The following is a 12332-nucleotide window of genomic DNA, read 5'->3' as shown; positions in this document are numbered from 1 at the left end:
CATATGCACTTTTCTTCTTTGATCTGTATCATGCTCATACCAAAGGACCAAAGTTTCATTGCACCTTGAGTTTTCTTCTGCAAAAAAAGAATCCTGTAGCATCTGCTCAGCAGCTTGATAATGTAAAAAATAAGGAAGACATTTTTAACAATGATTATAGCTTTATAAGCACCTCATAATAAAATATACCTTAACATTAAATACTGGAAAATAAGAGAAGTCGGCAAGTGGTGATTTGTATCAAGAGGGTTCTTTTAGACTTGTTTACAAGTATGACATGTAAATAAGAAACACAACTTAGGAAGATGTAAAAATATTGGAATTTTAAAAGATTTTGAGGCAATTTGCTTCTTTGTTAACTAGATAGAAATACGTTTTTCTAAATCATAGGAATGGCACAGTTTATATTGTTAGTGTTATGCTATGCTGAAAAGAACAGCTTCATAGAAATTCAAGAATTCTTGTGTGCTCTTACATAATTGATTTCAAATAGTTGCAAACTGTAAGTGTCATGTAGGGAAGAAGAAAAGGAATTTTTTTTTTTTTAACGAAAATGATGTGTTTTCTACGTAGGCGATAGACATTCGATTTGTAACCTTAATCCACTGAAGCATATTGGAAAAGCTAACATATTGCTCTCCTATATGTGAAAAAGAAGCAGGTGCCCCAGACAGGCAGGTGTTGAGGTAGCTGTTGGAGCTTGCCCTAGATCACTAGTTGACTTCAGTGAAGTTCTACTAACAGGTGGCTAACTGATTGGAGTGTCATGTGACATTTATCCCGGGAGCGACTTGGATGACAGGTTGCTACAGACTGAGGAAGGGGTATTTGCTTTGATGAAGAAATTGCCAAAACTCATGTCTCATTAGTGTTTCCTAAGGTTCTTTGGAAGTGAACAACAGTTTAATTAAGGGCTGACGTAAACACGTTTCTGCACACTTTCCCTGCAGCATTTTATCACATTAGAATTGATCAAAATTGTTGCCTTGGGCTGACTTGAACAGATATACATCTGGAGCGCCATTTGTGCAAGCTGCCGACTAGTCGAGTACATACGCTGTGTTTCACAGCAATGCTCTTCCTTTGTGGATGAAATTACGTGGTTGGGAGATGAGTTGATCTAACTCTTTATTTGCCTAAGCCTTTATCTCTTTGAAGTGTTGCGGTGAAATGAATGACACATCAGGGCTTAGGATGTATGTATGTCAGAGTGCCAAAAAAACTTAGAGTATGGCTAGTAAAAATTATATGATAACTTGCTTTTGCAAAATACTTATTTAGAGGCATGCGTAAGTCTAAATGAACTGACTTATATAAATAACCTACATGAACTTTTTCTTACATGGTAGTTTTCTATTATGTATTTAACTACGCAATTGGTTTCTAAAGCCATAGCTAATTGTCCGATTATAAATCTAAACGTGGGTGTAGACACTGAAGACGACCACCATCAATGTGAATCTCCTTTAAAAAGATAGTGTCTCTAATTTTTTGCCATTAAGAAGAATCCTTTCTATAATCCAGTATTATCATACTTGCAATTATTTAATGAATTTTTGTATTTAATGTCTGTCCTCTCTGCTGAACCGTAAGCATCACCAGGACACAGAGCAGGTTGTCTTGTTTAACATCTTGAACTTGATGCCTTTCCTTAGTTTCTCACACGTATTAGAAGCTCAGTGACTGATTTTGTATTCTCTCTTTGCTTTACATTCAGTTCCTTCTCATCTGGTGGTATCTATTCATGCATGATACATTTTAAGATAGACTGACTGTGGTTATTTCACTCATCCTACGCTACTGGTTATCATTCCCCCAGATAGCTTCTTTCACATGCAAGAGATTCTAAAATAAACTGCCTAGACACAGTGTCTGCTCCACTTCTTCTACCTTCTTTTAATCCTAGATTTTAAAAAATTCTTTTCCTGAGTAGCATGATCTTGTCCTCCACATTTTTTTTTTGTGCCCTTGATAAAATCATCTGTAGGAGGTAAGCCGTTAGTCAACTTTTTAAGCATACATATAGACATGCTACGGATATAACAAGTACAGAATAATAATGAAAAAAATCAAATAATATAAGACACAATCATAGGATCATTAAGGAAGTCTAGACCGCCAAAATTCTTTAGGAGGGATTACTTAAAGAGAAAGTAAGTCAAGTTGGTTCAGTGGATAAAATATAGTTCTATAAATGGAATAAGAGGGCAGAAAAACAATTTTCTAGCCCAAGGGACCATCCTATGCTAGGAAAGGCATAGAGTTAGAAGCACATCCCTTCGGGCCCCCCTTCTTCTCCAGGAGGCCATAAACAAATTAGCTTAAAGTTTAAATAAAATAGAATGATAAGGAAAGATTAAAGTAAAAATGTGGTACCATGCTAGATGTTAGGATGAAGGAGGTATCATCTGAAGGAGATGATTCCAGCTACTGTTTTTATGATGAACCACGATGAGGAATGTTTAAGAAAGAGAAGAGACAGGAAATTCTTGATGTAACCATTTAATCAAATGGGCCGAGTTGGGGAATGGAAAAAAATAGAGCTTTTGGAAAGTTTTCCCTTTGGCAGTCAATTCATTTATATAGTGCTGCTTTCCAAATCACATTTAAATTTCTTTGCCTGATTTCAAGCCTTCACTGTCCTCTGCTTCCCTCTCCTCCACCACCAGCAGCTCCTGCCTCCTTCCCACCAGTCAAAACACCAGCTAATCCTTTTCTTATCATCTGGCTTCTCTCTGCAACTTCTTTATTTCATGTATTACTCAACTTATGCATTGATAGTCTGTATTATTATTCAACTTATTGTATATTTATATATTATTCAGCTTTATTATTATTCAACTTATTTTCAACGTAATCTTTTTATGTATGATTCTTCCTGCTTGAAGGACATTAGATTGTGAAAAGCATGACATTTGTTTTTCTCCACAGAAAGGTCACGTAAAAACATCTTTCCATCTATCCACTCCTCAAACATGTTTTTTCTGTAGCATACTAGAGCATTAAAAATAGCAACGATATCGTTTTTCAGTTTGGCATGAGGTCTATTGGACTTCAGACATTCAAAATAAAATTAAAATAAAAACAATGCGAGCTTGATTCATACTTAAAATGCAATAGCTAGAAACTCTACCCTATTTCTCCCAGATAATTGACCTTTTACTTTTATTCCCTCTTCAAGCCAGAGAGTTTTTTTTTGTTTTCTTTGTGAGGGGGTAGGGGGTTCATTTTGTGTCACCTTAAGTACTTAGTGCCTTGTACAGGCTGTATAGCAGTATATTTTTATTGATTAATGAGCCCAAGGTTAATTTCATTTAGTGGGAAAACAAAGGCAGTTAAGCCTACTTTCTAATACTGCCATTCTTTATCTGTTTCTTAAAAAAACTGTTTCACTATGGACAGTGGACCTTCCCATTCTTATTTTTACTTACTTTAAGCTAATTTTGTTGTTTAAAAAGAAGGCAGTTTATGGTGCCTTTTACAATTTGAAGAGTGAATTTTATTTTGTTTCTGCAGTGTTGGCCTCTATAATTCCCCTGTGTGTTTTGGACATGAAGGTACCATTATTATTCAGTGTATGCCTAAAGAGAACTAGAAAATAAATGGACCTGTAATCATTACCCAGTAAAGCCAAGTGTATCGTTTTGACTAAGAAAATGCAAAGGCTTCGTTTCTCAAAAATTACATAATTACCTATATTGTTGAATCTCTCTGTACAAACACCCCTGATTTATATGCCCTTTATGAAAAGAGGCTCATGTGAATTCGCCTGGGTTTAATGAAAATTCTGAAATAGTTGTAGTAGTTGCAATAGCCTTGGTTGATCTTCTCCAGAAATGACATAACTAGAATGACACTCATTCTGCTTCCCAAACTCTGGTCATATTTAATTGTTTTTAAATGATGTATAGTATATGCTTTATGACTTATACTGTGGAGTCTTTAGGAACTCATTTACCCACGTTAATTTAATTCAAAATTTATATTGAAGCACAAGTAAAGCATAAGAGTGTCAATAGAAACTTACCAGTTTCTTTTTCTAAGAGTTAATTTTAAATTAAAAATTTGGAATGGAAACTTATTACATCATCTATAAAGTGAGGGATGTTATAGAGGTTCTTTCCACCTCTGACAATCTATATGTCTGTGATTAACTTGCAGCAGGCCAAAACCTATATTTGTGTATTACCTTTTTTAAAAAAAAATAAATTTATTTATTTTATTTGTTGCTGCACATGGGCTTTCTCTAGTTGTGTTGCGTGGGCTTCTCATGGCTCTAGGCGCACGGGCTTCAGTAGTTGTGGCTCAGTGGATTAGTTGCTCCGCGGCATGTAGGATTTTCCCGCACCGGTGCTCGAACCCGTGTGCCCTGCATTGGCAGGTGGATTTCTTAACCACTGCACCACCATGGAAGGCCCTGTGTATTACCTTTTAAAATCACATAGCTCTTAAGTGGAGTCAAATATTATTTCTGGCATTTTTAAGGTAACTTAGCTGAAATGAACTTCCTTTGTCTATTTTTTAAATGGTTTTAAAAGTTTCTCTTTTTTTTATGTAGCAGCGTTAGGTGCTGTGGTTTTGTTAGTAAAAGTTTCTTTCCTTTTTTTTTTTTTTCTTTTTGAGAAAGATATAAGGAAATGGTACACTCATCAAAGTTCTGATAGGTTAGTGACAGCCAGTTAGTCACAAATTGTAGCTTACAGCTACAAGTACGCCTGTCATTTTTTTGTAGACTGTGATGTCTACTGTAGTTACAGTAGCATATGTATTCTTTACATGCCAGTGTGCTGAAAACATATTTAATTTTATTGGATGCCTTCACCAGAGCTTAGGTAATTTTTTAAATGGTAAAACAGTGATAACTAGTTTCTTATCTTAATAGCACCATGAAGTTTTTTTCTCATGTCAAAAAAAAGTTCTTAATTAAAAATGCAAATTGTATATATATATTTTATGTGTGATAAAGTCTTGGGTTTTTTTTCTTTTAATAAAATGTTCTTTTATGAGGAGAAATATGAAAATATGTCTTAAACTGAAATATTTATAGGTGAAATTATATGATGCCTGGGATTTGCTTCAACGTAATGCAGGGGGAGGGAGTATAGATGGGGTAAAGATGAAATAATTGAATAATTGAAGAAGCCGAGTGATGAGTACTGGAGAAGAATCCATTATTATTCTGTCTACCTGTGTATATATTTAAAGTTTTTGATAATAGAAATCTAAACTTCATGGCTCATGTGATTTTTGGAACATTTTACTATACATTTATAAACCTCTGTAAAAATCAGCATTACTCTAGGTGTTGGAAAAAGGGCACATCTCTCCTTACCAACTGGAGTTCCCTCGTGAATTCCATATTCCAACTAGCTGTATGGTACAGTCTCGTGGTCACCCAAGATGATGACTTTCTAAATTAGTTATTTATTGAATTGGGTTAATTCTGTTGAAATATCTATTATTGCATTAGCTCTATCTCTACTCTTATTTCAAGTCTCATATCTGTCTTTTGGCAGTATTAAATATTTGTGGGATGAATGAATGAATGAAGCCCTGAATACTTCTCCTGTCACAGCTCTTTTTATAATTCCTTTTTAACTTGTCTTTATCCCCTGTCTAGATTTCAGGTTTTATAGAGGCTGAAGCCAAATCTAGGTCACAGTTGTGTCCCCAGTATCTGGCGCAGAGTCTGGTCTACACTAGACCTTCAGTAAATATCTATGGAATGAATGTAGTAATTAATTTATCTTCTTAAGTGGTATCCAGGATTACTGTCTTTATTTCAGCTAATTCATCCTCCATGTAGTTTCTGGAGGGATTGCTCTACACAGCAAATATGATCCTATTTTGCCCATCAATAGTGTTTTCTTATCAGGGTAAGCATTCAGACATTTATACATGAAATCTGAGACCCCGCATTGTGTGGGTCATGCCAGCTGTTCGCTCCCTCTCTCATCTTTGTACTTCACCACTCCACAGACTATGTGTAGTACTTACATATTTTATGCCCCCCTCCTTTGGAACATTTCCTCCTTCTGGGAATGTCACCCCCATCCATGTTTTTTTTTTTTTTTTCCCATCCATGTTTTAAACGTTGTGTCACTGAGGGCACCATCCTTAACCTGGGGAAGCTGAGGTGATCACTGCCCCTGTGCAGTGAGGCTGGAGAAGTAGCAGCAAACACCACAGCACCTCTGCTCTCAACACAGTTTCTCCTTCTCAGCTGCTGACAACCATTTTCTTCTTACCATTTTTCTCTTCACTGACCGTGAATATCCCTACAGCGGCAATTACTTTTTTATTTTTTGTAACATCCTCCCTTTACCTGGCAAGTAGAAGAACCCAATAAATATTTGCAGAATGAACATATTAAGGAATGTCTTTTTTGCTACACAAGTAATGAGTTTTCCATAAAAGATGTTAAATCAGTGATAGATTATACTTACCAGCATACTCAAGGGTTGTTTTTCACATTTGCACCAGGTTTTCTCTATTTTTTAGGTCGGTCAAAAGACAAACCCCTGAATTGTATACATTTAAGAATGAAATGCTGGGCTTCCCTGGTGGCGCAGTGGTTGAGAGTCCGCCTGCCGATGCAGGGGACGCGGGTTCGTGCCCCGGTCCGGGAAGATCCCACGTGCCGCGGAGCGGCTGGACCCGTGAGCCATGGCCGCTGGGCCTGTGCGTCCGAAGCCTGTGTTCCGCAACGGGAGAGGCCACAGCAGTGAGAGGCCCGCATACCGCAAAAAAAACAAAAAAGAATGAAATGCTGAGGTTAAAAAAGACCTTGATGTGAACCAAGGGACCGAGGGAAACGTGATGCTTAGTTGTTCAGAAGTTCAAAGTTTATTTAGTGGTCAGAATAATTCCGATGATACTTGTTAATGAAGCCTTGGGTTAGCTTCAGTGGAGATTGTTTCTGACAGATATTTCAAAGCTCCAACATAGCTGGGTCTTTGACCCTCATTTTGTATTTTGTAAAAGAGCAAAAAGTACAAAAATCATAAAATGTTGGAAAATGAGATCTCTTACTAGGTTGATGTGAACCTTGTAGCTTAAGAAAGTTGTAAAGCTTGGGCTTTCCTCTCTTTCTCTGCAGATATGTCTTCTCCGACTACTATGAAGAAGCCTGAAAAGCCATTGTTCAGCTCTACATCTCCACAAGATTCCTCCCCAAGATTGAGCACTTTCCCCCAGCACCACCATCCCGGAATACCTGGAGTTGCACACAGTGGTAAGGAGTTTCAAGCGTAGAAGAGAAACCTCCCTCTTGTTTGCAGAGCCTAAACCCTCAAGGATGGATCAAAACTCTATCCTTATAGCTAAGGTGACCTATTTTCTCAACCAAAGAGGGAGGGTTGTAATCTGATCCAAAAAATTTTTATTAATATATGAGGAAAGATTTTAAAGCCATACAATTAAATAGCATCTACATAATGTATTTTTAAATTGCCTGTATTGGAAAGACTACAATCACAAAAGATAAGAAAATATATAGTTATCTTAACAGTAGCTTCCAGGTTGGTCCTAATTTTATATATTTTACTAAGAGAAAGATGGAGTTTCAAGTATGCTGCTGAGTTAGAGTATTTCCAGCAGCATTGATATATAGACACTATTTCCATAGATACTATTTTCTCTACAGAAATCAATATTTTAGCTACTTATTTGAGAGTAAAATTAATCAGAAAAGTAAAAGAAGTACTTTTCTTTGACAATTATTTCATATACATAAATCCTTCCTGTGGGCTAGTACATTTGATATTATGTTTAATATCATAATTTAAATAGGAAAAAGAATCCGATATTTCACATTTATACTTTGAGGAACAATTAATGTTAAATCCTCTTTTAAAATTGAAAATGAGATATAATTCATAAGCAATACTCCATACATTTTACCTATTGCTCTTAAACCCTAGAAAGGAGTAGTCTGAATTTTAGGTGGAGAAAGTTTATTATGTAAAAAAATAAATATGTTTATAGTGATACTCTTATTGCTTTAAATTTATGGTGAGACAACTCTTTATTCTTCAAAAAAACTGAATCTAGTTTTTAAACCTTTATTCAAGGGATATGACATCTGTTTATAATAAAGTTCGTAGCTTTGGTCTATAAATATATATTGATATGTATTGTCCCTATACTTAAAAATGCATGGCCTTCAATGCTACCATTAAGACAATTATAAAATTAAGAGAAGAATATACAAGTCAGCTGTGGTATATAAAATTTTTTACATTTATTTATTGTACTGCTAAGATAGATGAAAAAAGTCAGTAACTATTTCATACATTTGTAACGTTGAGTATCTGGGCAAAATTAACTTAGAAGTCAAATCACCCATATCTGATTAAAGTGTTCATATTTCTAATATTTGGAAAAAATTCAACAGTACATTTTTACATAATAAACCATGAGAGATCTAGATAAGCCTTCCACCTTTGTCCTTTACCATATATATGTTCAATATGTAATATATTAGGGCCTGTGGCCGACACCTTATCATGAGAAACAGTTTCTCTCCTTAAAGAGCTCATGGCATAGTGGGGAGAGAGAGGGACCATATCATCAGCCAGGCATCGAGTATGAACAGGATTACATCCTTGGAGGAGGATTAGATGCCTGGAAGAGGTGTGTTCTCAACTGAAGTTTGAAGAGTGAGTTCACCACAAGAAGGAACAAGCCGGGGGGTGGTCATTTCAGGCAGAGTGGACAGCGTGTATCAATGCAGTAGAGGTCATTGCAGCAAGGAACTGCCATATGTTGAAGGATCCGCAAATGTTGAAATGTGCCCTGAATAGGAGAGAGTGGCCAGAGATGAGGCCAAAGAAGTGGAGCAAGACTGGGTCTTAAAGCACTTGAGGTCTGTACAAACCTGTGAAGTTGTTGGGATTTTATTATTGAAGCAGTAGGGAGCCATTGAAAGATTCTTAGCAGAGAAGTTCCATGATTTAAATGATACTTTTAAAAAAAATTATTAATTTGAGACTATACAGGATATATTGGAAGGAGCAAGACTGGAGGAAAGAAGGCAATTAGGAAGACTTTGTAATATCTAGGCAAGGAATACATAAATGTACATGTATGCATGCATGTATGTATGAATTCTTTCATAATGAAGGGAAACATTTTTTGCTTTGTAGTTTGCTTTTCTTTCTTTAAAGGACTAGAATGACTTTTATTGAGAAAGTAGCCATTTTTACTTTCATTGGGAATTCTGCATTCTATCTAGTTTGTATCAGGCCAGCCAGAGCTTATTTGAGCATAAGTACTTGGGAGCCCAGAGGTTTGAGCTCTGATTTGCTATGTAGCAGTTCAGATCAAAAGAGATCTCTTCCGAAACTACTGATGCCAAATGATCTTAAAGCCCAGAGGACCCATGACGGAGCTATGTATGTATCCTCCAAGGGTTTGTGTACAGATATAAGTAAAGACCGTGGTTAAATTGAGCTGAGATTAAGAGCACTTCAACACTGAGTCAAAAGATGTGCAACTTAATTTAGGTGTTGGCATTTTCTTAAATTATACATTCAAGTGTGTTTACTTCTAAAATAAAGTAGTATTTCAACAAGGAGTTTTGTTTTAAGAAATAGGTAATTGTTCTCTGAAATGCATCCCTTTGATGGAGGATGCTCAAACTTCAGTGTGTGCAAAGATTACGTGGGGCACTTGTTTCAAATGCACTTTCTGGTGCCTCACCCCTGGAGGTCCTCATCTAGTAGGTCTGTGGTTAGGCCCAGGAATCTGTACTGTAGCAACAATCCAGAGGATTCTGAGTTCCCTGGACATTCAGGGAGCAGAGTTGTGACCATAAAACTGAGTTCATGACTCTTCTATGATGTACATTTTAAATTTCTTGTATCTTCTGAAAAAGCTTTCTTTGGGGAAGATAAGGAATATCCCTTAAGGGTAATTTTTTTGGTACATAATTACCAAGCTGGAGATAAGTCATTCCAGATGATTTTCATTTATAGGTCATGGAAGGAATTTATTTTTCATATTGTTTGCTACATTGTCTCATAAAACACTAAACATTTATCATATAAATTTCCTATGATCTGGATCAAAATAGTAAATAGAAATAGACAGTTAATCTTCACTTCTATCTATACTGGTTGATCCTCTTAAATTGTACTTCTGTAAAGTACAAATTTAACATTATGGAGAGAATGATTGTGCAATTGTATTCTCTCCCCATTTTTAAACTTAAGCATCATATTTTAAAAACTAAATAATAAATTATGATCACTCTGATTTTGAAAAATTACAGTAAAATTAAACATTATGTACCTCACATATGTTTTGTACATTATTTCTCTTTATAAAATACGTGATTTATGGGTAAGTTAATATGCCTATATGAAAGTTAAAATTTGCATTTCTGAGGGTTTTGTTCTTGGTCTTATCTCAATAATGTCTTTTGAGCTACATGTAGTAAAAGTTAGAGTAGGAAGAAAATAGAACTCTTGGTTTTAAAAGGAACCTTTTCATTAAAAAAAAGAGTTCCCGGGTTTATGTTCAAATATTCCAAAGCATTTATACAATGATCAGGTAATTATTCAGGACATTACTAATTATTGGCTTCCCTTCTAAATAATGCAAAATATTTACTTAAAATTGGAGTACACTTCTGTTTTGAATTTTGGTAGAAAATGTGTGGGTCCCCTGCCCCCTACTTAATGCTGTGACTTGGTCTGTACTTAGGAGACAAAGACTTTTTAATCAAAGAATGTGTTCTGATGGGAAATAACTTTGCTTAAAGAAATATTTTATGAATTATTGGCTTAACCTATAAAAGAGAACCTTCTTTTTTAAAAAACCATTCATAGAGCTAAAAAGCAAGATTGTTCGTTCCCTAGACTGGAGGTGATATCTGTGTGGGCTTAGCAGTCCTGGCATAGAGGATAATAGTAAAAGACTAGCTTATTTTAAGAGAGTTTGGTTAAATCAGAGGGAGGAAATGAAGAGCCTTCGGTTGTGTAGTTTCCCAGGATTCTGTAGGATTGGGACGGAGCAGTATGGCCAACAGCTAATGAGTCCTCTTTTCTTTCCTGTCTCCTGCAGTCATCTCAACTCGGACTCCACCTCCACCCTCACCGTTGCCATTTCCAACACAAGCTATTCTCCCTCCAGCCCCGTCGAGCTACTTCTCTCATCCGACGATCAGATATCCTCCCCACCTGAATCCTCAGGATACTCTGAAGAACTATGTACCTTCTTATGACCCTTCCAGTCCGCAAACCAGCCAGGTAAAAATGAGAGAGAACATATAATTAAAGCACAGGTCTAACGGTAAGCCCTGAAGCTTACTTAGACAGTGTGTCTGGCAGAACAGCAAGCTTTTGAAATCCATCTTCAGGAAGTTTCTTGGTGACTCACTAAGTTTTTATTGAAAGGTGGCTGAATGACAGGTAGGAAGTGTGTTGCCCCAAAGGAAGGGGCACATTTGTGAAGATGTTCTTGGTTTGATGTTTGGGGATTTTCATTGAGTGAAGAGAAAGTTAATGCAGAAGGTCCACTGACAAAAATGTTCTGAGCTGGAGTTCACACCTCTGAAATACCTGGTTTGACACAGAGACAAAGTGCTTATTTCAGGCAGAAGCGAAGTATGAGCTAAAATAAACACACACAAAAGACCTTACAGTTGTATTCATAGACCAACTATTAGGTATTAAAATAAGCTTTGGTAATGTAAACATTTTCAGTGTTTGATGACTACTTGAATATTCTTTGCTCAGACATGACTATGTTTCATAATGAGTGACATTACCAGAAGTCTTTTTTCTTTTTTTAATTTTTATAGTGGTAAACACTGTGCAGTGGCTTTAAGGATTCTTTGTATAAGTGTAGTGACTCATGTGCCTTCCTCATTCCCTAAACATGTGGTTCCTCCTTTGGAGAGGTCACTTCATGGGGATTTGGTATAAGAGGATTTTCCACAATCAAGTAGACAGTCTGCCAAAGCTGGCCCTATCAACCATCGTAATATCAAAGATCTGTAATGTCATTTCGATCTTATGGTCTGGTATTTGGCTCTGCTGTTTTACCTCCAAGACTCCTGTCCACTTCTTCTCACAGTTTTTAACGTTCTGCGGGATTTTCATAAGTGTTCTGACATTAATGTTGTTCATTTACTAAAATGCCAGTAAACAGTATGTGCATATTAATTTAGAATTAACAAAGAAAGATCTGAAAGAAAAATTCCCTTTGGTCTTAATTTAATTGTTAACACGGAGCAAAATGGTCCCTTCTGATTTTGTGTGTGTGTGTGTGTGTGTGTGTGTGTGTGTGAGTAACAACATGTCCAGCACTATTTGGGCTACTTAACA

General features: G+C 36.1%; 1 protein-coding gene across 4 annotated transcripts in view; it reads left to right on the top strand.

Annotated features, from left to right (window-relative positions):
- The window catches only part of NFIB (nuclear factor I B), a 230145-nt gene that overhangs the window by 186859 nt on the left and 30954 nt on the right, over positions 1 to 12332 (top strand). For all 4 annotated transcript variants that reach the window (XM_024760493.1, XM_024760491.1, XM_024760490.1 and 1 more), the window contains exons 7-8: positions 7100 to 7234; positions 11068 to 11252. In XM_024760493.1, the coding sequence (XP_024616261.1) occupies positions 7100 to 7234; positions 11068 to 11252 (320 nt within the window). The remainder of the gene's footprint in view (positions 1 to 7099; positions 7235 to 11067; positions 11253 to 12332) is intronic.

Source organism: Neophocaena asiaeorientalis, unplaced genomic scaffold (genome assembly GCF_003031525.2).
Source record: "Neophocaena asiaeorientalis asiaeorientalis breed wild unplaced genomic scaffold, Neophocaena_asiaeorientalis_V1.1 scaffold174, whole genome shotgun sequence".
NCBI classification, from domain to species: Eukaryota; Metazoa; Chordata; class Mammalia; order Artiodactyla; family Phocoenidae; genus Neophocaena; species Neophocaena asiaeorientalis.
Note: the sequence above shows the minus strand (reverse complement) of the source record. Positions and strands in the feature narration are given on the sequence as shown.